This window comes from Salvelinus fontinalis, chromosome 11 (assembly GCF_029448725.1).
Source record: "Salvelinus fontinalis isolate EN_2023a chromosome 11, ASM2944872v1, whole genome shotgun sequence".
Taxonomy (NCBI): domain Eukaryota; kingdom Metazoa; phylum Chordata; class Actinopteri; order Salmoniformes; family Salmonidae; genus Salvelinus; species Salvelinus fontinalis.
The window spans coordinates 9,973,124-10,000,191 of NC_074675.1; the positions used below are offsets into that span (position 1 = coordinate 9,973,124).

Sequence of the window (27,068 nt, forward strand, 5' to 3'; positions counted from 1 at the left end):
CGCTTAAATGTCTTACTCACATTGGCCACGGAGAAGGAGAGCCCACAGTCCTTAGTAGCGGGCTGCGTCGGTGGCACTGTATTATCCTCAAAGCGGGTGAAGAAGGTGTTTAGCTTGTCCGGAAGCAAGACGTCGGTGTCCGCGAAGTGGCTGGTTTTCCATTTGTAGTCTCGTGTCTGAGCCATGGATTTGCTAATCCACTTTGTCTCTATACTAACATTTTGCCTGTTTGATTGCCTTACGGAGGGAAAATGTACACTGTTTGTATTCGGCCATATTCTCAGTCACCTTGCCATGGTTAAATGCGATGGCTTGCGCGTTCAGTTTTGCGCGAATACTGCCATCTATCCACAGTTTCTGGTTAGGGTAGGTTTTAATAGTCACAATGGGTACAATATCTCCTATACACTTCCTGATAAACTCAGTCACCGTATCAGTGTATTCGTCTATGTTGTTTTCGGACACTACCGGGAACATATCCCAGTCCGTTCAAAGATTCAAGATTGTTCAAAACAATCTTGAAGCGTGGATTCCGATTGGTCAGACCAGCGTTGAATAGTCCTTAGCACGGGTACTTCCTGTTAGAGTTTCTGCCTATAGGAAGGGAAGAGCAAAATGGAGTCGTGGTCAGATTTGCCGAAGGGAGGGCGGGGGAGGGTCTTGTAGGCATCCCGGAAGTAGCAGCGGTTATGTGTTTTAGAAGTGCGAGTACTACAATGTTTTGATAGAACTTCGGTAACGTTTTCCTCAAATTTGCTTACCGCCGCTCTGATACCCAAAAGTTCTTCCTGGTTGTATGTAATAACACAAAACAATGTCCTGGGCTAATAATGTAATAAATAACACATAATTAAACAAAATACTGAAAAGTTGACAGATTGATAGATGAACTGAGGTTCACACTCCAGCCCAGTTGTTGGTGGTAATGCACTTTAAAGTTGGTTGCCAGCAGACATATAAAGTCCACAGAAGAAGACTGCTGAAGGAGTCTTCCTCCTTAATCTGTGGATTAATTTTCAGAGTAGAGTACACACAATTTTGTGTGACTCAAAATGAGTCAAAATTCTACAAGATCCAGAAAAAAAAGGATCTTGTGGAGTACAGGTGAAAACAACCCAATGTTTATATCACAGAACAAATTAGCTAGCAACAGCAAGCTACCTAGCTAAATGTCCATGAATGCTTCATGTGTTTCAACCTGAATTCGTTTGGATATTTCAAACTACGTGTCCTGATCGTGTCTGGTATGGACGTACAAAATAAACATGCGCGCGATGGCTCTAGACAGCATGTAAGGTGTTGGTATCAAGTCATGTCAGTCAGACGTTCAATGGTAAGCGATAGCCACTTGGTGGTACTGTTGCCTAGGCTGATTTCTTTTGTTTTGGGGGAAAAAACAAACATTGTTTTCGTTTAGGGATGTTTCTTGGGATGATCCCAGCTTGATTTAAACGTTTTAACATATAAACGTTCACACCACTAATAGACTGTTTATTATTTAGTCGGCATCACTCTTAAAACGGACACTATGTTTCCTTCAGAACTAAGCTAATGCGTTGAGCAAGCAAATCATTTGATTTGATTTACTAACTGCAATAAATCGGTTAGAGATTCAGTTGTCAGTCTAACTTGTGCAACCCCTCAATTTAGTCCGTATCCCTTCTTCCTCCGCTAACCCCCCATCCTCTCCCAATTTGGACAAGTCTGTTTGAATGTTAAATGACGAGACAGAGGCATTGATGCGAGTAACCAGTCTTGTTCAGTACATTGCAATTCATCTGAGTATCTCAAGCACTTCGGTAAAAACACTGCAGTTGCAGTAATTAACATTTACCATCTTACACCCATAACATCTTCCCTTTTATAAAATAGGACAGGAGATGTCAATTCACTAACACAACAAACCTAGTAATAATTTCCAACACGAACTGTTTAGTTCTTTTTTCATCTTTTTTTCAGGTATCAACTTAACACATTTTGATAGTCTCTTCACTTTTATCGCTGTCTGTCAACAATCCCTAATGGGAAAGCTACAGATTCAGTATTTTTGGTGGCTGGGACAGATGCCCGCAGCGTGAAAAGACAGGGGGCTTGTCTGCGAGGACGCCCAGGCGTGTCACCTGACTGTCTAAGGGGAGTATTGATGGGCGAGGGAGCGGCCAACCTGTGATCCCCTGGCTCTTCGCCCAGTGCCTTGCTGGGGTTCTGTCTTTTGTCATGCCGTCAGGGTTCTATGACCATCAGGGTTCTGAGTAGGTGCTGGCTCAGCAATCCAAAGGTCAAACCTGTTGCGACGGTACAGTGATCCATTCACTTTGACCAAGTAGGAGCGTGGTGCAACTTTCTGTACACAGGATCCGAGTCTCCAGAGGCCCGTCCGGTCCCCTGGTAGTGGCTTAATTCGCACTGTTTCATCCACCCTGAGCTCAGGTAGGGTGGGTGAAACAGTGCTGATTTGTCGTAGATGAACATGGAGACCTGTCTTCTGTGACGTAGCTTCACCAGCACGTCTGTCACCACATATGGCTCCAGGAGAGTGTTGGCTACCGGCAGAACTGCTATAAAACGCTGTGCCATGAGGCGCTGGGCCGGGCTGCTATCCATGCCTTCTATCGGGGTAGAACGCCACTGCAGGATTGCTTTCCAGGCATCTTTGCCCTCTCGCAGAGCTTTTTTGCAGAGGTATTGGACTCACCTGGACTCATTGGACTCACCTGGACTCACTCATCACCCGTTTATTACCTCCCCTATATTTGTCAGTTCCCCTGCTCTGCTGCATTAGTTGTTTTTTGCCCGTATTACTCGTTTGCTGACACTGTTCCTGTCTCGTTCCATGTCTGTTCTATATTAAATGTTTGACTCGCCGTACCTGCTTCGTCGCTCCAGCATCATCCCTGTGACAGAATGCAGCAGCCAACATACAAAGCATCGGGGAGTACTGGCGTTCCAGTTGGTGGTGACATCGGCTCTGGGTCATCACCAATGGAACCAGGGGGTGCCTAGCCAGCTCGTCGGGCTTCCACACCCTAGCTGGCTCGAGAGGCTGCCTTGCCCCGTTTGGCTCGGATGGCGGCCATCCCATGTCGGACCTCAGCCGGATCGTCAGTTCTTGTTCTCCCAGCCGGCCCAGGAGTTTTTTGGGATTTGTTGGTGACGTCGTGGTGGATTCCGCCGCCGATGGAACCGGGGGTCCCTAAGCCAGCCTGTCAGGTTTTCCACACCCTGGCTGGCTTCGAGAGGTTTCCTTTCCTCGGTTGGATCGGCAGGTTTCCATCCCACGTCACGCTCCACCGGATCATTGGGCTCCCTCGCTGCAGAGGGATCAACAGGCGTCTTGCCTCAGCCCGGATCGTCGGACTTCCAAGCCTCAGCCGGCTTGCCAGGCTCCCACGCTCCTGCCGGTTCGTTGGGCTTCCACGCCTCAACCAGCTTGCCCAGCGCACATGTCTCGGCCGGTTCGCACAGGTGGGACACCGGGTGGCACCCCGGGGTACTGTCATGTCTGCTCCAGCTCTTCCCCCCCTGGCGCTTGAGGGTGCCAATCTGCCCTGCATTATACACTCCTACCATCTATTACGCAGCCCTGCCTTCCCTCGTCACGCACATCAGCAATATTGGACTCACCTGGACTCACCCATCACCTGTTTATTACCTCCCCTATATTTGTCAGTTCCCCTGCTCTGTTCCCCGCTGCTGCATTAATAGTTTTTTGTCTGTATTACTCGTTTGCTGACGCTGTTCCTGTCTCGTTCCATGTCCGTTCTATATTAAATGTTTGACTCCCCATACCTGCTTCGTCTCTCCAGCGTCATCCTTGTGACACTCTTTCCTCCCTTTTTCTTTGTCTTACCTAGGCCGTTAAAACCACTGTTAGTGACTTTCACTGTGGCTGTGTTAACCACCCGCACGGCTGCGTTGAGCTGAATTAGATTCCACTCTCAAAGCCTCCTTTAATATTTTATCCCAATGAAAAATGTTAGTCCACTACCCCTTTAATATCCGATTTGATAACAGGTTTCAAACCTGCCATCAAAGCATTCGTACACATTTTATCAACATACCCTGTCTTTTTTATGCAGAGTACAGCTACTCATTCGTTTTATCGGTTTTGCTTTTCTAACAAAGATCAAAACGCTGGTGTATTGAGATTTTGATTTATTTTATATCATTGTGCCAACTGACAATCACATCTTGGAATTCTCTACTGGAATTTTACATCAGCAGGGAAATGCTGCCCAATTCGAGTTGAATTGGTAGAATGTGCTTGTGCTTCTTTTAGCGCCTCTATGGCTTTGCCATAGTCTACCTCTTCTATTCCCCCTTTTATGGGAGTGTCACAAACCATGGATGCCATTTCAATGGTGGTTATTTCTGCACCTCTCTCTATGGTGTCAAGAGTGTTTAAATTTCCTCACTCACGGTTCTAATATATACCAATTTGAACAATTTTCCAAGGTAGTGATACCTACTTCCCTGGACAGTAGTTATGGTATTTGTGCCTTTTAATAGGTCAAGGCACCTGATACCTTGTATTCGAATCAATAATAAAGCGTCTGCCAATGTACTACTGGAGAATATGGGAGACCTAATGTCTTATACCAGTGTCACGATTCAAATATCACTGTTGTTGGCAACACATATTACCAAAATTAGGGTCCATTGTCCATCCATAATATAAATCTCTCGTCAATACACACACACCCACTAAGGAAACAAAAACAAACACACAAAACAAACATTATTTGGTTAGGAAAATCTTCCTTTCTTATAATTTAAAAGGAGTAATTTCTTCTCCAACAAAACATTGTTTTATTACTCTATGTAAATTTTAATTTGATCCCCACATGGTAGTTCCTCCTATGCAAATGTCCATGTAGGTTTAAAATGCTGGTTTCCCAATCATAACCAACTGTTTTACCACTCCACTGATTTATTATTATAATAGATTTTTTTACCTGCAGGAATATTATATTATTTCTAAATTAGGATCTCGTCCTGAAATTTCATCTCATGCATTTACATCTTATGATCGTAAACCATGTAATGTCATGAAATACCCCCAATTCTCTGTTCCAAACAGAGTCTCAGTCCCCAGACCTATTGTGCACAACCTGTTCCCAGATCAGGATTTTCTGAAAACTCCCAGAGCTTTCCCCCATTGTAGGTTGTGTTTAAGAAAATCAGTCTCACACTTAACTCTCTACTTCTTTGGGATGGCATATCCATCCAATGAAGCTCCTTGCTGGGTACGAGGCGGGTCCCTTTACTGTGTTAACCTTGGTCTCCCCGGGAATGATCAGCAAGTGGAGTTAGCCATCCCATCCTCGTCGCCAAATTGTCATGGAAACTCTAACAAATAGGAAGAAAGACTGTAGATTCTTCAAACAACAACTTTATTATAATATTTACTAAAATGGAGCAGTTAATTAACAATCACTCAATGGTGCAGCGTTAAGGGCCCAATGAACAGAGTTGCATTTCAGCTTTTATAGAAAAGTACAACCTCCTTATCTATTGTGCAGCTAGCAGATGTGTGGAAACAATGGTTGGGTACATAGTTACAAAACTAGTGATTATCGTTTCTTTGCACTATCTACTGACACTGGCTATAGTCTGAATGATTAGATCATGATACAGCTAATCTGATTAGATTTGACTGAACCTGCGCCCCTCTAGCTCAATTGTGTCACAAAACTCGTTCACCCTTGTCAGGCGGAATTGTACATCCAAAGTTTGTTTCTGTAGAATTCCAAAAACCACATCCGAATAATTAAAAATCCCATTGAATGTTTCAAGCAAAAAACAAAACTCAAAATCATCCAAACGTGCATTAAATCCATCAGCCATAAGCACAGTATCCCCGTCATGGGCATCATGATGTTCCAGTAAATCCATCAGCCATAAGCACAGTATCCCCGTCATGGGCATCATGATGTTCCAGTAAATCCATCAGCACAGTATCCCCGTCATGGGCATCATGATGTTCCAGTAAGTGGTTAAACAGCTCCTTTAGGGCAACTCTCTTTTCAAAGACTGCATTGACCAATCTAGATGTATATTTCCACCTCGTTGGTGCAACCTTAGGAAGACGACGCTTGCAGATGTCATCCAGCAGTTGCGTGCGCTTAGGGGATCGTGAGAAAAATGCTGCAAGGCCATTGAGGTTGGCAAAGAAGACCTTGCATTCTTTAAGCTTTGAGGCTCCTTGAGTCAGTACTAAATTTAGTCGATGTGCATAGCAGTGAATGAATAAGGCCATCGGTGCCCTCTCCTTAACTTTAGCCTGCACCCCATTGAGTCCAGATGCCATGACTGCTGCGCCATCAAAACACTGTGCCACAACTTAATCAGACTACATTCATTTTCCTCCAAGAAACGGAAAATAAGAGCGGCAATGTCATCAGCTCGCTTGCAGCTTGTCACATCTTCAAATCGGATAAATCGCTCCTTGACTCCTGTGTCCGTCACATAACGCAGGACGAGTGAGAGCTGTGCTGCATTTCCCACATCTGTTGTCTCGTCCACCATAACAGCAACAAAGGGAGCTTTTTTAATCTCCATTTTGATCTCTTCTCCCATCACTTCAGCAATAGCATAAATTAGGTCATTTTTTATTTTGCCTAACGTCCCAATGAACACTTTGTTATTGGACTGGTGGTATTGTAAATCTGTGTTGCTTTCAGAAAGAAAAGAAAGAAGCTCCACGTAGTTCCCTTTGTTTGTGGAGTCAGCACTTTCATCGTGTCCCCTAAATGAAAGTTCCTGTTTACCCAAAAACATGACACAATCAATGAGTCTCTTCAATATTTCCCTATTTTTCTTCACCTTTTCATTGTGCAGCTCTGTTGCCCTGCGCGCTTGTTCGTTGAGCTGTAGATCCACTCGGGTGTCCCCAAAAGTTTTCAAAAGCACCATTGCTTGTAAATGCCCAGCCGTACTTTGGTGTCTCATTTCTGCCGTGGTTAGACAACTCAAGTTTGCAAAGCCAGTGTGGCTCCAAACACCAAATCGATCACTTGCAAATAATAGGCATTCCCAGCAGTACAGTTTGCAGTGCTTCTCGGAGCCTGTGAGACATTGATAGCGCTCGTAGTTGGAACTTTGAAAGTGGCGAACGAACTCCTTTCCCGCCTGTGACAGGCTTTGTAGCGTCGGCGTCGGGGGACCTCTCCTTACAATGTCTAACTTTTCTTGAAAAGTTCGTTTTGAGAATGGCGTTATAATTATATCCTCGACCAAATCGATATATTCTCCTCCTTCTGCCATTGTGGGTTGAAAAAACAGCTTAGTAGTACGCGAATTAATTTGTTTATCAAATTCAGTTTCCTAGTTCTGAGGTTCTGCATAGACCTGCCTCTCAATATTGGTAATCCAATCAAAAGACGTCCACGCACTACGCCTGCTAGCTGGCTCCTGTGTAACACTGGAGCCAGCCAGCAGGCGTACAATAGCCAACTCTAAAGCTGATTGGTTGACACTAAATTTTAATTTCCATTCACTTTAAGCTACAAGCGCCCGCACTGTTGATTCTGAAGGCCTGAGGGCAGATTTTAGACCCCTGGCAACACATGATGGCTGAATATGATTGGATAAAAGATCTAACATGAAGACCAGCCCTCCAAATCTCAACCTGGGGCTGGAAGCAGTGCAACCAAGAGGAAAGCTATGAAATGAAGAGTATAACTCTTACTCTGGGGAATAATTTAATACATATTTGTGGGAAAATATATTTTAAAAAAAAATTATATTCTGATGATGTTTAGGCCAGCAGAGAAGGCCTTGATGGCCCTGACGGCCCACCACTGGCTAATCATGCTATTCTCTATTCTCCTCAGCATGTTTCCACACAATTGGGATCCTGTAGATACTGAGTAACAGGATGTGTCACATAGTGTGGTTTAACCAAGTCTTATGACCAGTGGCGGATTTAGGCATTGGCACCATGGGCAGCCGCCCAGGCATGGGGCTCCCGCACAAAAAAATAATAATTAAAATAGAAAACAAAAATATGGTGACATTTACGCGATCTGTTTTTTTATCGCCCATTTGCACGTCACGTCAATGATATCCTGTCACCGTGTGGGACTGTGGGTCAATTAACCTTGTCGGAGTGAACGCCCTGATTCTAGTTTGTGAGCTAGGCAGGCTACTGCCTGGGAAGGTCTCCCACTCAGAAGTATGAGATGGGGAGGCAGGTGTAGGTTGACCTCAGGTCTCCCCACTGGAAGCCCAAGGTAGGGGGAGCGGGGGAATCTATCAAATAGCACACCTCTAACTTTGTACAGTACTAATGCAATTAGTAATGCAATTAGTTGTGCAATTTAGTTTGTGTGTTTCTTGTTTGAAGTGCAATAGTGTAATAATCAGGTTCTCTTTTTTATAAGTGTGTTATTCTATTTGTGTATTTGTGTGATATAGGATTTGTGCAATTTAGTTTTATTTGTGTGTTTTCTGTTAGCAACAGGGTAATAGTGTAATAATTTGATTCCTTTTTTATTTGTATTTGTATACTACAATTTGTTTCCATTTGTCTTTGTTACTTCTTTTTGATATTTATGAGTCTTATTTTTGTATATATATTTATATAGTTTTAAATGTTATGTTTATTTATTTTTGTTGTTCCAAATGTCTGAATAAAAATTACAGTTAGTGCAGAATGGTGTTTTTTTGGTTCGCCCAGGGAGCCATACAAGCTAGAACCGCCACTGCTTATGACTAGAACAGACACGGACAGTCTGTATCGGTAGAGAAACAAAGAATAGCCAGTTCTATAAGTTTAATACAGAATAGACAGAGCCTAGTTAGTAATTTTCCACCACAGCACACACTGGTTGAATTAACGTTGTTTCCACGTCATCTCAATTAAATTACTTTGAACCTACGTGTAATAGATGTTGAATTGACGTCTGTGCCCAGTGGGATTGTTATTCAATTTGTGAGACTTGTGATGATTTCTGTCCGGGAACACAGAACTAGAGATTTGGGTCTTTATGTTAACATTAGAGTCCTTGGCAGCATGGTTCTTTGCACTGGACAGAACAAACTTTGCAAGGTGGATTCCTATCTACATTTGAAATTTGAAAGCTCTAGCAGCTAACATCAGAGAATAATTCTCAGACCTCTGGGTACTAGCAAAAACACAAAACAATTTCTCATGCATGTCGCTTGACCAATTAAGCTCATGAGCAAAACAGTGAGCTATTAAAAGGTACAGCGGGAGCCATTGGTATAACAGAGAACCCCACTGCCTTCTGGAGATAGATGGTAGCAGGACCTGAGCAGACCAGACTACTGGTTGATTTTGAAGCCCAGCTTATTAATGTAGTGTCCCCTTCAACATTAACTCTTCAACACGAGCAAAGTTCATTACACCAGGAAACATAAAAAAACAAGTGGCCAGCTTGTGCAACAATATCTCAAGCATGTGTAGTCTAGACTTAGATTAGTCCAGAGCCTCTGGTTTTGGATAGACACAATTGTGCAAGCAAAGATGTCATTAGCATTGTCCACAACATTGGAAAAACTAGGCATTCCTCAATATCAGAAATATCTCAAGGAAGTAATTGTGGATCAGAACACATCCCTTAAGAGGAATAATATTTACATTTAACATTTACATTTAAGTCATTTAGCAGACGCTCTTATCCAGAGCGACATACAAATTGGTGCATTCACCTTATGATATCCAGTGGAACAACCACTTTACAATAGTGCATCTAACTCTTTTAAGGGGGGGGCGGGGGGTTAGAAGGATTACTTTATCCTATCCTAGGTATTCCTTAAAGAGGTGGGGTTTTTATACCACAGCTTCAAAAGTATAAGGCAAAGTCAGTCACAAAATAGGCAAAGCAATTACAGTATCAGACTTAAAAAGTGACTGTACACTTTTCAGCCAACTACATTGCAAGCAAGTTATGTGATGGAAACCTGGATGGGTTTCTCTCTCATGAGAATAACCGATTTTCTCCAACCCTTACAAATAACAGAATGCCTGACCTGCCAATCATCTGCTAGACCTGATCGCTGTAGATTCCTACACACCTGTGCCCTCTTCTTTTGCTGCCAAAATCATTGATGGAGCTGTTATTGTCCATTCCTTGCCTGTCCACCAAGTTTCCAATTCTGCAATCAAATGTCTTCCTGCTTTTGGTAGAGCACCAGTTGAAAAACAGCAGAAGAATCCATATTGAATGAGACACAGGTAGTCTAACAGACTCAATGAGAGAGAAGCAGGGAAAAAACAAGCTCCAATGTAAATTCTCTGACTTTCTCAGAAATCCTACTAACAAACAGGAGATTTTCAGCTTGTTGACACAGGTGTGCCAAGAATATTCCTTCATAGATGACCTTTAAAAGGGTGCACAGACCATTATCATTGGAGCAGTGGACATCATTGTCCTCCTTGCTTTTCTTCCATCTTATCAAGGATTAGCGAGCCATAAAGCTATGGGTTACTTTTGATATGGGTAAAAACTACTAGATTTCTATAAACACCATTTGCGAGAAGCTTGGAATGCACAAGTTTGGCTTCGCCAGCTTTCAACGCATTCACAGGTTGTGATACAAACAGGTTCATGAAAGGGTGACAGAGGTGACTGAAGCCTTCATTTCCATGTCAGCTGAACCATTTCAACCCCTGGATCTGGAATCGTCCACATTCACATTGATTGAGAGAGACACCTGTGTTCTCTATGACAAGACAACCAGCAACTCTTTTCTAAGAAGTTATTCTCAACGGAGAACATCCCCTCAACACAGGCTGCACTGCTGCAACATTCAAACAGAGCAGTGTACAAAATTAGCATTCGGTCAACAAGTCTGAAAGCCATCCAAGTGGCACCTTCACCAGAAAGTTTGATTTGGATCTTAGGCTGGGCTAAAAAGTTGATTCCTGGACACCTTTGTGGACACTTACCAGAGGCTGCCAAAGCTTACAGAGAACTCCTGAGGTGTGGCTGCAAAAGTGAGCTCTTCTGTTCTCAGAAGTGTCAATGCCAGGATGCTGAATTATCATGCACAGCATTATGCCATTATACTGGTACATGTTGGTCAGGTTCCTAAGTCTTGGTCAGGTTCCTAAGTCTTTTATTTTCACCACTAATCAGAATTTACAGAATACATTTAATGTATTATGACTCAATTTCATGTTATTTTATGAGAATTTCACTGAAGTCATTTTAAACAGGACTATGGATTAATTAGCATCTACAGTACATTGGCAGTCCTTCCTGGTTAAGTTTGCAATGAGGAAAGCTTCTATGGCGTTTTAATGTCATCTGAGGAATGTTTGTACCAAATTGCATGCCGTTATGCTATTATGGCAGCCATTCTGAATTTTCACAATAACTCACTTCCTGATTAAGTTTGAAATAATGCACATCCATATCTCCTGAGGAATTTTTGTACCAAATTGCATGGTCTACCATGTCACGTTTTTCACTATTAAAGGGACTCCCAATCACGGCCGGTTATTATTCTGCCTGGATTCGAACCAGGGTGTCTGTAGTGACGCCTCAAGCACTGAGACGCAGAGACTTAAATCGCTGCGCCACTCGGGAGCCTAGCGGTTAAGAGCTTTGGGCCAGTAACCTAATCGTGTTGATTTGAATCACCCAGCCGACTAGGTGAAAAATCTGTATGTGCACTTGAGCAAGGCACTTAACCGTAATTGGTCCTGTAAATCACTCTGCATAAGAGCATCTGCTAAATCTAGTTGCCACAAAGTCATAGTTATGGCTAAATCCCACCTATTTCAACAATTTATATTCTTAAAAACGAATTCTAAACCTAACCTTATGCCTAACTTCAAATTAAGACCCCCAAAAAATATTTTGGGTGTTCATGGATTTTTATGATATAGTCATAAACGTTGTGGCTGTGGTAACTTTTGACAACCGAAATAGGACCAGAGACGGAAGAAGAGGCGAGACACCCCACTTGCTGTTTTTTCTGGTTCATAAACATCACAGAAACGAGGCGTGCTCATCGATGGGGCAGATGTCCGTGTGTTGTTATGATTCTGGAAGGTCATATAGCTAGCAACAAGAAACTGCCATGTGGGGAATCGTAGGTGACTTGTTTCAGCTCATTGTACATACTGTTATCTATACCATGTCTTGTTTTGACTCTTGTCACGTCTATGCGAATAATGACTAAAATTCAATAGCTAGCTAACCGAAACTGTAACAATGTATTTGAGAGACAACAAGTGCTCATTGTGCACATTTATGTATTAATTTCAATAAAATGTGGAGGGGAAATATCGTTTAAATGATATCAACAATCCTTTGATTCTAAGCCAACCCAGCCTGTTTTGCTACATCAGTTTTGTTGCTAAACAACCCATCCGTCTATGAATGTCAATTAACTAACGTTAAGTAGACCAGAACCAGCTCCTATTGTATTGATGTCTATGCAAGACATGTCTATGCAAGACACAACCGGTTAAGTAGACCGTTACTGACTTTTTCGCCTCCAATGGTAAACGGCCTGAGTAAACTCTTCATTTATCCACCATCTTTGATAGGACTACGGTAATTCGTGGAAGGCAGCACACACATGTGTGAGGTCAAGGAACTTTGATTACAGATGTAAATACACAAGATGCCCACTAAACACATATCAACCCCGGTTGCTGAACTTGGTTAGCTACACAGAAAAACCTTGAACCTTAAGGTTGAATTTCACATTTATTTAAATGTCTAATTTATCTCTGACAAACAACAAGGGAACAAATCGATGCTCCAATCCTTGCTGCAACGATGGGAACAATACAAACACGCAGCTCTGAGTATTTTATGGTGATGTAGCGGGCACAATGTGAGGCACATGCTGGAAAGTTATTGAAGTGTAGGTTAAACACACGCACACACTATTCTTAACTGACCCTTGAATTAGACACTAGATTGGATTAGATGTATTTGATACTGTAGGAACTAAAGATTTAATTTAATTTCATAATACTTCTCTAATTTCTTGACCTGTCTATTTGCTTTAATTTTGGCAGCGGAACTGGGTATATCAGAATAAACCACAGCCCCCTCCTGTACTCCCTGTTCACCCATGACTGCGTGGCCATGCACGTCTCCAACTCAATCAAGACGACACAACGTTGGTAGGCCTGATCACCAACGAGACCGCCTACAGGGAGGTGAGGGCCCTGGTGGAGTGGTGCCAGGAAAATACCTTCTCCCTCAAAGTCAACAAACTGAAGGGGCGGATCGTGGACTTCAGGAGATAGCAGAGAGAGCAGGCCCCATCTAGTGTTCATGCATCTAACAGTCTTAACTATTTACCCCATTGATCTTTATTCATCTCTCATGTCTGCACAGTTCTTTCAGCCTATCCTTCTCTTATTTGCTAAGTGAGCGAGAGAGAGTGTGGGCACGCATAAGTGTGTGATTCTTTGTGCCAGGGGTTAGGCACAGGTCGTTCCTCAACTGTAAACCCATGCCAACTGGGGTGTCTGCAGGCAAGAGCTCGACGTATGACCACATGGGGATGGTAGTTCAGAGTGTACCCTTGGCCAAGATACTTAACCACAAGTTAACCCTTTACTTCCTCATCCAGCTGTGGTGGCTGGTAATGCACTTAGTATTTTGTGGATTAAACTAACACGTGCTGTATAGACCAGGGCTGTTTATATCTTATCCTATGGAGGTCCAGACTACTGCTGGTTCTGTTCTACCTGATAATTACTTGCACCCACGATGATGTGTGACGAAGTCAACTAATCATCAAGCCTTTGACTAATTGAATCAAGTGTGCCTGTTTAGGGTTAATACAAAAATGTGAAACGTCTGGGGGTTGGGGTCTCTTGAGGAGAGAGTTGGGAAGTTCTGGTATAGATAGTAACATTTAAAGGGAAACTGAAATGAATAGCATAGGTAAAACTTCTCATAACATTAATTTAATTGCTTAGGCCCATCGCTCCTTTGGGAGCACAGGCCACGGATAACTGCTCTCCATCACTCTGTTCTGGGCAGTATTCTTCTTCTCATTCCACAGTACAGTGGAGGCTGCTCTCCATCACTGTTCTGGCCAGTATTATTCTTCTTATTCCCCAGTACAGTGGAGGCTGCTGAGGGAGAACAGCCTATAATAATGGCTGTATGGAATGTCATCAAACCACGTGTTTGATGTATTTGATACCATTCCACTTATTCCACTCCAGCCATTACCACGAGCCCGTCTTCCCCAATTAAGGTGCCACCAACCTCCTGTGGTTCCACCTCATGCTGGTTTTCCTTGTGTCTTCCCTCATCTCTCACCTCCAGGTGTTAATTCAGTATGCTCTTTTCCCTTGTGGGTTCCAGGATACAGCTTGCCTGGTGATGTTGGAAAGGGGGCGTTCGGAGGGTGTGGCCAATCCACCACTTCTTCTCCGGATCTTCTCTTCCACCAGTACCTGGCTAGCACGCTCCTTGTTCCCATAAGCCTGCTACGAAACATTGGTGTCCAGTTATAACAAATAATTACAACAGATTCTAGAAACGCATAAGACAACATCCGTGCAGAATCCTTTTGGCCTGATGCTCATAGAGTTGATAAGCATGAAGACGTCCAGAGGTCTCAACCTCTGGACGTCTGGACGGGGCTGGTGGTGGTCCTCTGAAGAGGTCTCATACCCTCCATCGTAGGGGCTGGTGGTGGTCCTCTGAAGAGGTCTCATACCCTCCATCGTAGGGCCTGGTGGTGGTCCTCTGAAGAGGTCTCATACCCTCCATCGTAGGGGCTGGTGGTGGTCCTCTGAAGAGGTCTCATACCCTCCATCGTAGGGGCTGGTGGTGGTCCTCTGAAGAGGTCTCATACCCTCCATCGTAGGGGCTGGTGGTGGTCCTCTGAAAAGGTCTCATACCCTCCATCGTAGGGCCTGGTGGTGGTCCTCTGAAGAGGTCTCATACCCTCCATCGTAGGGCCTGGTGGTGGTCCTCTGAAGAGGTCTCATACCCTCCATCGTAGGGCCTGGTGGTGGTCCTCTGAAGAGGTCTCATACCCTCCATCGTAGGGCCTGGTGGTGGTCCTCTGAAGAGGTCTCATACCCTCCATCGTAGGGGCTGGTGGTGGTCCTCTGAAGAGGTCTCATACCCTCCATCGTAGGGGCTGGTGGTGGTCCTCTGAAGAGGTCTCATACCCTCCATCATAGGGGCTGGTGGTGGTCCTCTGAAGAGGTCTTGTACCCTCCATTGTAGTGGTAGTCCTCTGAAGAGGTCTTGTAGCCTCCATTGTAGTGGTAGTCCTCTGAAGAGGTCTCATCCCCCTTCCTGGGGTCCACACAGAACATGAAACATGACATAACACAACATAGACAAGAACAGCTCAAGGACAGAACTACATACATCTAACAGTCTATTTTATTCTGATACTATTTGACCCATTAGTTTATTTTCTATCCTTTTTCAATCTTCTTTCTGCACACTTACTGTGTGTAACGTGGGAAAAATATACAAAATACTATTCCTGTAGCCTGAAGTCTAGGTCAGGATTTCCCAAACACCCAAGGCACACCAAACTTAACATAGTAAAGTCAAAACACATGCTAGGAGTTAGGATTGGATATGTTGTTATTATAGCATCAGGGAAGTAAAACGTGTGTGTTGTGGGTTAGATTCCCTAACCCCTCGTGACCCATATGCTGGGTATGTGTCAACCAAGTTTCTATGGATAAAAGTTTACATGCTACATGACTACACTATGTTATAATATTGTTATTACATTTGTGTTGGAGCATGAGTATGCAGGATTTATTGAATTATCAAACCCCTCACTGTGATTAGCACATGAGCCATTCACATCTTAGCCCTGAGGGGGGCAATGTTGAGCAAGTGAAAAAATGTCTCCAGTGTTGAGAGGTACTCCTCTCGGTGACAGCGTAGATGAGCAGCGTGCACAGACTCCTTCCACTTCCTGCTTTCCACAGCAACGCCCCGCTTCCTCCAGAGGTCGAGTATCGCCTCAATGGCGACGGGGTCGCACATCGCGTCGTTCTCGCAGAAGAAGAAGAGCGCCGGGGCGGTGACGGGGCTGTTGTAGAAGACCTGGACTGAGTTGTCGTAGTAGTGCACCGTCTGGGACTTGAAGAGCCAGAAGTAGAGCAGAGCGGTGTATCGCACCAGGGGCTCGATACGAGGGAACAGGGTCTTGCCCAGGCCTGAGGCACACACAGACACACACAGATTATTTTATTTACCGGTCAAGGTTAATTACATTTCAAATTATTTTCTCTGTCACACATCCACACACAAACTAACCCATACACACACACCGTCTCAGTAACAGATCCCTCTCCTTTCTCAGAGTAATAATCCAAACCGACAATCCTACCTCCTTTCCTTCCCCTCTCTCTCACCTGTAGCCATATGCTCCAGCGACCCGATCACCAGGCTGTCATAGACATGTCCTATGACCCGTTGGGCCAGGCCCGGGTACTTCTGTGGCTCCCTGACCATCTGGCTGAGAAGCTGGCAGAAAGTGTACCCGCCGATGGAGAAGGCGTGGACCAGAAGGGGGCGCCCTTTGAAACGCGGGTCATCAAGGAGCTCCAGGACCTCGGCCGCATACTCCAGCCCCCAGCGAGGCCACAGGAAGTGCCACACAGTGCTCTCCACAGATAGGATGTCCAGGCCGCGTTCCAGGTAGATGTCCCGGTACTTCGCCATGCCCCCTGGTCGCGCGCCAAGCCACGGGAAAAGGAGGAGGAGGGGACGGTGGGAGGAGGGCGAGGATGGAGAGAGGGGTGGTACATCCAAAGCGGAAGGGGTGAGAATTGAGGAAACGTCGTGGTGAGTGGGCAAGACTGGGAGCAAGGGGGTGGAGAGGGAGTACGAGGGGGAGGGAAGAGGAGTGTCTAGATGGGAGGAGGTGGGGGAGATGGTGGGAGGAGAGGGGGATGGGCTATCACCCCCTGGTGTCCGGCTGGTGTAGTAGTAGGTGATGCTTCTGGTGATCCTCTGGGCTATGAACCGCCCCTCTCCCACTATCACAGACATGTCTGACCCCGAGTGGGAGTTACTAGGGGAAGGAAAAGGGGAAAGAATTAGAGCAGGATTGGAAGATAAGTTACAGAGGGAGAAAACTGCTTGAGTGCCAGTCTGTGCCATCATGCCAACTCTGTCACTCATTGTCATGTTTGGCTTGACGATGACAGGTGTTGGCAAGACCACAAACAGATCTGGGACCAGGCCAGGAAATATGAGCAAAACAAAAAAAAAAAAAAATTCACTTGAGGCATAACCAATATACCTCAAATGAAATGAATGTATACCCTACATACACAGTCACGTGCACCCAGACACACATGCAAGGTTGTGGGATCCAGCTTATGGGGATCAGGCTTGACTCATTTGGTTAGAGGGTGTAGATTGTATCTGTAGACTGACTCATTTGGTTAAAGGGTGTAGATTAGAGGTCGACCGATTAATCGGAATGGCCGATTAATCAGGGCCGATTTATTTATTTTCCCCACCTTTATTTAACTAGGCAAGTCAGTTAAGAACACATTCTTATTTTCAATGACGGCCTAGGAACGGTGGGTTAACTGCCTTGTTCAGGGGCAGAACGCCAGATTTTTACCTTGTCAGCTCAGGGATTCAATCTTGCAACCTTACGGTTAACTAGTCCAACGCTCTAACCACCTGCCTTATGTAACGGATGTGAAATGGCTAGCTAGTTAGCGGTGGTGCACGCTAATAGCGTTTCAATCGGTTACGTCACTCGCTTTGAGCCCTTGAAGTAGTGGTTCCCCTTGCTCTGCAGTGGTTCCCCTTGCTTTTGTGGAGCGATGGGTAACGATGCTTCGTGGGTGTCAGTTGTTGATGTGTGCAGAGGGTCCCTGGTTCGCGCCTGTGTCGGGGCGAGGGGACGGTCTAACGTTATACTGTTACACTTACATTGCACTCCACGAGGAGCCTGCCTTTTATGCGAATGCAGTAAGAAGCCAAGGTAAGTTGCTAGCTAGCATTAAACTTATCTTATAAAAAACAATCAATCAATCATAATCACTAGTTATAACTACACATGGTTGATGATATTACTAGTTTATCTAGCGTGTCCTGCGTTGCATATAATCGATGCAGTGCGCATTCGCGAAAAAGGACTGTCGTTGCTCCAACGTGTACCTAACCATAAACATCAATGCCTTTCTTAAAATCAATACACAGAAGTACATATTTTTAAACCTGCATATTTTGCTAAAAGAAATCCAGGTTAGCAGGCAATATTAACCAAGTGAAATTGTGTCACTTCTCTTGCGTTCATTGCACGCAGAGTCAGGGTATATGCAACAGTTTGGGCCGCCTGGCTCATTGCGAACTAATTTGCCAGAATTTTACGTAATTATGACATAACATTGAAGGTCGTGCAAAGTAACAGGAATATTTAGACTTATGGATGCCACACGTTAGATAAAATACGGAACGGTTCCGTATTTCACTGAAAGAATAAACGTTTTGTTTTCAAGATGATAGTTTCCGGGTTCGACCATATTAATGACCTAAGGCTCGTATTTCTGTGTGTTATTATGTTATAAGTAAGTCCATGATTTGATAGGGCAGTCTGACTGAGCAATGGTAGGCACCAGCATGCTCGTAAGCATTAATTCAAACAGCATTTTCGTGTGTTTTGCCAGCAGCTCTTCGCAAGGCTTCAAGTAGTCTACAGATACAGACTCATTTGGTTAGAGGGTGTAGATAGTAGTCTACAGATACAGACTCATTTGGTTAGAGGGTGTAGATAGTAGTCTACAGATACAGACTCAGTTGGTTAGAGGGTGTAGATAGTAGTCTACAGATACAGACTCAGTTGGTTAGAGGATGTAGATAGTAGTCTACAGATACAGACTCAGTTGGTTAGAGGGTGTAGATAGTAGTCTACAGATACAGACTCAGTTGGTTAGAGGGTGTAGATAGTAGTCTACAGATACAGACTCAGTTGGTTAGAGGGTGTAGATAGTAGTCTACAGATACAGACTCATTTGGTTAGAGGGTGTAGATAGTAGTCTACAGATACAGACTCATTTGGTTAGAGGGTGTAGATAGTAGTCTACAGATACAGACTCATTTGGTTAGAGGGTGTCGATAGTAGTCTACAGATACAGACTCAGTTGGTTAGAGGGTGTAGATAGTAGTCTACAGATACAGACTCAGTTGGTTGTATAGCTGCTTTCCACTTTTTCTTGTAATAATTAATCAAACGGTCTGACTGCGGTTGTGGGAAACCTTTTTTGGGGGTGACCCTTTTTTTAGCACATGCCCCCCAAAAGGTCTGTGCACAGCTCTGCCTTGTACCATATTAGACCTCAAAAAAGCAAAATAATTATATACATTTTGTGAAGCGAAGCTCCAGTCCAATTTCTTGTATTCAGAGTCTTTCTTATTATATAAATAAGAGCTAAGACACTACAATGGCGACGAGGATGATTAACTGCATCACGAATGCAGATGGAGCTCGTAGGAAGAGAGGACGATTTTGACCCTGTAGCACAACAGCTAGCAAGCAGTGACGACGAGGGGAGAGCTGACGAGAAGGAGGCGGCAGATCAAAGACCCGTGAAGCGGGAGGTAAAGAGAATGGCATCGGGAAATAGATGTGTTTGATGACACGCAAGAAAACTGGGCAACTTACATTGAACGACTGGAACAGTACTTCATTGCAAATGACATTGCTGATAACAAGAGAGTACCAGCGCTGTTGAGTTTAATTGGCCCATAAACGTACAGTTTGCTAAGAGATCTGACTGCCTCTCTGAAGCCCTCCAATAAAACATTCACAGAGATTGTGGAGATATTGCAAAATAACCTATCACCTAAACCACTCCTCATCTCGGAACGTTTTCGTTTCCACAAGAGAGATCAGAATGAGGGGGAGGGTGTTCGTACATATGTAGCAGAGTTGAAGAAACTGTCTGAACATTGCCAGTTTGGAGAGAACCTAAATGACCCATTAACTTCTTTGGGGTAGGGGGCAGTATTTTCACATCCGGATGAAAAGCGGGCCCAGAGTAAACTGCCTGCTACTCAGGGCCAGATCCTAGGATATGCATATTATTAGTAGATTTGGATAGAAAACACTCTGAAGTTTCTAAAACTGTTTGAATGATGTCTGTGTATAACAGAACTCATATGGCAGGCAAAAACCTGAGAAAAAAATCCAACCAGGAAGTGGGAAATCTGAGGTTTGTAGGTTTTCAACTCTCGCTTATCCAAGATAGTGGAAATGGGATCATGTTGCACTTCCTAAGGCTTCCACTAGATGTCAACAGTCTATAGAACCTTGTTTGATGCTTCTACTGTGAAGTGGGGCGAATGAGAGGAGATTGAGTTAGGTCTCTCCCAGAGTGCCACGAGCTGACCATACCATGTGAGAGTTAGCTGCGTTCCATCACATTTCTGAAGACAAAGGAATTCTCCGGTTGGAACATTATTGAAGATTTATGTTAAAAACATCCTAAAGATTGATTCTATACATCGTTTGACATGTTTCTACCGACTAACGGAACTTTTTGGACTTTTTGTCCGTACTTTCCGCTGGACTTGCACGCGCGTCGTGAGTTTAGATTGTGTACTGAACGCGCGAACAACAAGGAGGAATTTGGACATAAATGATGAGCATTATCGAACAAAACAAACATTTATTGTGGAACTAGGATTCCTGGGAGTGCATTCTGGTGAAAATCAAAGGTAAGTGAATATTTATAATGCTATTTCTGACTTATGTTGACTCCAACATGGCGGATCTCTCTTTGGGTTGATTTGTCGTCTTAGCGCCGTACTCAGATTATTGCATGGTTTGCTTTTTCCGTAAAGTTTTTTTGAAATCTGACACAGCGGTTGCATTAAGGAGAAGTGTATCTAAAATTCAATGTGTAACACTTGTATTTTCATCAACATTTATGATGACTATTTCTGTAAATTGATGTGGCTCTCTGCAAAATCACCGGATGTTTTGGAACTACTGAACATAACGCGCCAATGTAAACTCAGATTTTGGGATATAAATATGAACTTTACCTAACAAAACATACATGTATTGTGTAACATGAAGTCCTATGAGTGTTTCACTGGCTGTTGACGAGGTGAGACGCTCCCGTCCCACATACCCTAGAGAGGTTAAGGGATAGATTTGTTTGTGGACTGAAACATGAACACATTCAATAACGTTTGCTCACAGAATCAGATCTCACGTTTGCAAAGGCTGTTGAAATTGCTGTGGCTATGGAAATCGTGACTAAAGATGCATTTAAGTTGCAAAGTAAAAGAAATACTGACCTATCACAAACTTCCCTGCACAAGTTCACGCAGCCGACAGCGCCCACGTGTGGCCAAAAAATGCAACAGGAGTTCACGGAGCAGAGGACTGCCGTTTCAAAGACGAAATTTGTCACAAATGCAGTAGTACGGGGCACATTCAAAGAGCATGCATTCCCACCCATGGGAATGGCCCACAGAGCCATGGCAGAAAATTCATGTGGACTACACTGGTCCCTTTGAAAAGCACATGTTTCTGGTTATAGTTGATGCCCATTCCAAATGGCCAGAGGTGTTTTGCACTGACTCCTCCACCTCAGCTCAGACGATAGAGTGTCTCAGAACAACGTTTACACGCTTCGGATTGCCGCTGCAGCTGGTAAGTGACAACGCGCAAGCCTTTGTAAGTGACGAGTTTACAAGATTCATGTCAGTAAATGGAATCAAACACTCAACCTCAGCTCCGTACCACCCTGCCACCAATGGGCTGGCAGAATGCTTTGTGCAAACTCTAAAGTAAGGACGAAGGGACTTTGCAAACAAAACTGGCCAAGTTCCTGGCCTCCTACCGAAACACCCCACTTGCCACGACAAATGAAAGCCCAGCCGCACTGATGTTCGGGAGGCCTCTCCGCACACATCTGGACATCATGAAGCCAAACACGCGTAATGAAGCGCTGAACATACAAGCCAAGATGCTCTCCGGTGGCCGGGAGCGCCATCTCCAAACAGGACAGGAAGTGATGGTGCGAGACTACAGAGGAGGAGGGAAATGGACAAGAGGGCCCGTACATACACAAACGGGACCCAGAACTTACCAGGTTCAAGTGACCCCAAACATAATGTGGCGGCGTCACATTAACCAAATGCATTCCACGGAAAACGGCACAACAATCGAGAGAGAACAGGCACAGAGAGTTCCTGAGAATGACACACAGGGAACTGTAGAGGGCGGTGGAGCAGTAAAGAGACCCCAGGCTGAAAGGGAACGTGTTGATCAAGGTGCTGCTATAGCAGAAGCTATAAGGGAGCAAGCACACACTAAGGATGTTCAGGAGCCTCCAGACAATCTTAGGCACTACCCAGAACGAAGGCACCGTCCACCAGACAGACTGGACATATAAACAAACAAACAAACTGTTCAAGTTCAAATCAAAAGACTCAAAATAACTACAACAAGTTCTGGGAAATGTTTCAGTTGTGGTTTGGTAAAAGTAACTCTGATTGTATAAGAGAGGGAATGTTATGTTCTGTTAATTACTGATGTCCCCTTTAAGAATGGAGCACCCTTGGTCATGCGCAGTGTTGTTCTATGTTATTCTGGTATTAACTCGTTTTAGTAAATGTGTAGCTCCAGTTCAATTTCTTGTATTCTGAGTCTTTCTTATTATATAAATAAGTAATAAGAGCTAAGACACTACAGTTCACATAAACGTTTAAAGCTTAGGACAGTTCAACAACACAACCAAGAGTGTAGCCTGTCCATGTTGTGATATGTGGCAGTCTTAAATAAAGGTTAATTGAATAAAAACACAAATACAGGTCCATTTTCATCAGAAACAGACCTTTGTTAATATGCTCTACTACTTCATGCCAATTAACTTATATTAGGAAAATAATTAAATGGTTAAATAGCTCAGCATCTGTCATTTCAACATACCCAGTTTCACGCAACTTCTTCAAACAAAGCCAACGTCACACAGCAGGAAGCGTTCATAGCATTCTGCAACTGTACCCCATGAAGAATTTGAGAATCCTCATAGCAGTTGAAAATCTGCCCAACTTCCACGGTCTTCTTTCTGTGAATTAACCTCTTTAATAGATTCGAGCATTCATCGAACCGTCCGTTATAAACGAACTCGGTAGGGTTGGAAATAACCACAACTTTCAAGATCCTGAGTTCATTCGATTCTGCGCCGCCCCAGTCCTCTTGCGTGTCGTTTTCGCTCGTGCCCTTCGTTTCAGATAGTGGGCGTGCAATAACATACTCAACTGCTTTATCACATGCGCATTCCCGTTTGCCGTTAATGTGTCACGAGAGCCCAGGTCCGTTGTCACGGTGTCACGGTCCACGGACAGAAATAATATTATCGGACCTGTCTTTCCGTTGCATTTTAGGACTGTTTTGAACTGTCATCATTACATTGTAAATAAGTGTAAATGCATAACCTATTTATCGTAGTCTCACAAATGGCATCGGGCGCGCGCCGCACTTGCACGTTCTGACTTCATACATTGTGGACAATGAACTATTGGACAAGTGGAAAAGGCAGAGATGTTCGCTTGGCTGTTGGACAGAGGCACATATTTCAAAATAACATCCTCTTCCTGCCAAGAATGTCGGTGTCTATCCTATGTTATTTAGACCATGACAGCAGATCTGTGCTGAGGGCTCATACTGGAAAAGTAGGCCTCTTGTCATGTCACCTGATTTGACCTTCCGTCGTCAAAGCATCTAATAACACGACAGTATGCACACACCGCAGTACATGAGGCTGTTACTGTGTGTTATTCTATTGGTCATGATGAGGGATTGTTGGCAGACATGGAGAAAAGTATTTGTACTGTTGTAGATGCATACCAAAGCAATTCCCTGTGCTGCCACATGATGGTGTCAGACACCAAGTACATTACTGTCAATTGTCAAAGTGGAAGTTCAGGCCTAGTTTAAATATAGAAAGGATTTCTCCTTTCGTAAAGTAATGAGTAGAGACTTAGTATTCACTTATCCTATCATTACCTCAAGGAAGGGAGGGTGGGTTAATGCATTTTTAGGGGATTTAAATAAGGCGTATGTCTCATCATTGGTAGAATTGTTGTTGTTCAGTTCTGGTCCTAGGGACCCACAAGGTGTGCAGGCTTTTAACCGAGCCCAGTGCTAACGCACATCATTCAATGAATCAGAGGATTGATTATTAGTTGTTTTGTTGATTCTGCTCTGTTAATGCTGGGTTTGACCAAAAGCCTGCACATTTAGAACTGAAGAACATTGAAAAATGGAGGCATCACAGAGGATATGCTTTCTATGGCTGAAACTATTCCTGGACTCTGGTTAAGAAATTGGAATTAAAGGAAGTTCATATTCAACCGGCAGAACGACTAAACTTAGACATTGGGATCAAAATTAATTAAGGTTAGGGTTAAACTTAGTTTTAAGAGTGAGGGTTAGATTAAGGTTAGCTATAGTTTCAGTGAGGTTAAGGTAAGGGTCAAGATCAGGCATAAAAGTTAACATTGCGTTCTCGGGTCTACCACCATCCATCGCTATTCATTTTATGCAAGTTAAATATACACTGTCGAAGAAGTTTGAAGCTAGAGGCATAATCCAGATGTAACTGATGTTCTCAATGGAATCCTATATTAGTCATCGGCTAAACCCCAATTTTACCTTTATTTAATCTACTTCTGTGAAAATGGACCATAAAGAATTTAGCTTGTTTTAAGAACCATTGCAACTTAGGCTGCAGCCTTAGAGCTACAACTGGGTCTGGCTGGGCCTATTTAACCAAAAGCTTGAACTGTGTGTGTGTGTGTGTGTGTGTGTGTGTGTGTGTGTGTGTGTGTGTGTGTGTGTGTGTGTGTGTGTGTGTGTGTGTCAGAATGAAGTGCACACAGGTAGTCATGTCCAAATGCAATACTCTTTCCGTTGCTTTGAAAGCAAGTGAAACTGAATTAATTCAAACTCCTTATAGAATGTTTTTTTAAATATAGGCTACCTGGGCACGCCCAACCTCTCGTTTCCATAGAAAAACACCAAGCCCCTAGTTACTGTTGCTAAGGAAAGAAAATCCCTCTTTGTCTAACATTTAATCAATGATGATGTAATTAGCTCCATTATGTTAAAACCATTGACATACATTGTTAAACTTCATTTTGAGATCATTTACTACTATAAGAATATATTGAAATTGGTTATAACATATGTAATGATCTAATCATATTACCATTAATTAAAGGTTTATTTTGTGCCTTAGCTGAGGAGGGTCCCATGTACCTCAAAACCCCCATCCCACTTTATCACTCTACTCATTGGGTTTGCACCAGGGCCATGTGTGTTGTCAGTTGGATTGTGTGTATGTTGTCAGTGTATATTTTCAGTGGAGCTGTGTATGTGTTGTCAGTTTGATTGTGTGTATGTTTCCAGTGGAGCTGTGTGTGTGTATGTGTTGTCAGTTTGATTGTGTGTATGTTTCCAGTGGAGCTGTGTGTGTGTAGATGTGTTGTCAGTTTGGCTGTGTTTGTGTTGTTATTGCGTGGTGTTGGTGTGTGTTTGGAAAGCCTGAGATTTCCTGTGCCGGACTCAGCAGGATCACTTTCAGGAGCAGTCAGGCAGAGAAATGTCCCAGAAAACACCTCCTAGTGCGCCTGGGCCCCGCCCCAGAAGTGCCCTCCTCATACCTTCACTCCAACCCCCCCCCCCCCCCCCCCCCCCCCAGCCACTTTCTCCAGACTCCCCTCAGCCTCCCCCCTTCACACCACCTCAGCCCCCCATCCCCCCAAGCCAATCCCTCCAGACTCCCCTCAGCCCCGCCCCCCCCCCCCCCCCTCCGCCAATCCCTCCGGACTCCCCTCACCCCCCCCCAGCCACTCCCTCCGGACTCCCCTCAGCCCCCCCTCCCCTTCAGCCCGGACCACCCCCTGTTGCTATCGCATATTCAACCAGACTTTTTTTACCAGCAGTCATTGTTGCTCCATGACCCCTATTGTTGAGAAAGAGAGGGAGGGCGAGAGGGATGGGGGTTGGAGAGGTAGAACATTTGCCCTCTCTATTCTTTGGCTAGAGGGTCCACCCACAGAGGTGTGTGGAGATTCCACTGTGGCTTCCTGCTTTCTATTTCTATCCCTTTCCCTCTTTCATTCGCTCTCTCTCAATTTCAATTGAAGGGCTTTATTGGCATGGGAAACACATGTTTACATTGCCAAAGCAAGTGAAATAGATTAGTACAAAAGGGAAAATTAATAAACATAAATATGGGTTGTATTTACAATGGTGTTTGTTCCTCACTGGTTGCCCTTTTCTTGTGGCAACAGGTCACACATCTTGCTGCTGTGATGGCACACTGTGGCATTTCACCCAGTAGATATGGGAGTTTATCAAAATTGGATTTGTTTTCTAATTCTTTGTGGATCTGTGTGATCTGAGGGAAATACATGTCTCTAATATGGTCATACATTGGGCAGGAAGTTAGGAAGTGCAGCTCGGTTTCCACCTCATTTTGTGGGCAGTGTGCACACAGCCTGTCTTCTCTTGAGAGTCAGGTCTGCCTACGACTGCCTTTCTCAATAGCAAGGCTATGCTCACTGAGTCTGTACATAAGCTTTCCTTAAGTTTGGGTCAGTCACAGTAGTCAGGTATTCTTCCACTGTGTACTCTCTGTTTAGGGCCAAATAGAATTCTAGTTCTGTTTTTTTGTTAATTCTTTCCAATGTGTCAAGGAATTATCTTTTTGTTTTCCCATGATTTGGTTGGGTCTAATTGTGTTGCTGTCCTGGGGCTCTGTGGGGTCTGTTTGTGTTTGTGAACAGAGCCCCAGGACCAGCTTCCTTAGGGGACTCTTCTCCATGTGCATCTCTCTGTAGATGATGGCTTTGTTATGGAAGGTTTGGTAATCTCCTCCTTTTAGGTGGTTGTAGAATTGAACGGCTCTTTTCTGGATTTTGATAATTAGAGGAATCTGCCTAATTCTGCGCTGTATGCATTATTTGGTGCTTTACGTTGTACACAGAATATTTTAACAGAATTCTGCATGCAGTCTCAGTTTGGTGTTTGTCCCATTTTGTGAATTCTTGGTTGGTGAGCGGATCTCTCTCTCTATGCAACATTCT

At 44.0% G+C, this 27,068-nt stretch overlaps 1 protein-coding gene across 1 annotated transcript; it reads right to left on the reverse strand.

The window, feature by feature from the left end:
• Nucleotides 1–15,545: 15,545 nt before the first annotated feature.
• On the reverse strand, nucleotides 15,546–23,428 carry LOC129864979 (uncharacterized). Its single transcript, XM_055937341.1, has 3 exons — nucleotides 22,903–23,428; nucleotides 16,349–17,010; nucleotides 15,546–16,150 (listed from the first exon to the last, which is right to left on the reverse strand). Exons 2-3 carry the CDS (start codon nucleotides 16,986–16,988, stop codon nucleotides 15,789–15,791), a joined length of 1,002 nt encoding a protein of 333 aa, XP_055793316.1. The 5' UTR covers nucleotides 16,989–17,010; nucleotides 22,903–23,428; the 3' UTR covers nucleotides 15,546–15,788.
• Between the last annotated feature and the right edge of the window lie 3,640 nt (nucleotides 23,429–27,068).

Coding starts and splice junctions, on each gene's coding strand:
- LOC129864979 (XM_055937341.1), bottom strand. CDS start 16,988: ATGTCTGTGATAGTGGGAGAGGGGCGGTTCATAGCCCAGAGGATCACC. Junction 16,151..16,348: donor GCTGGAGCATATGGCTACAG/GTGAGAGAGAGG, acceptor TGTGTGCCTCAG/GCCTGGGCAAGACCCTGTTC.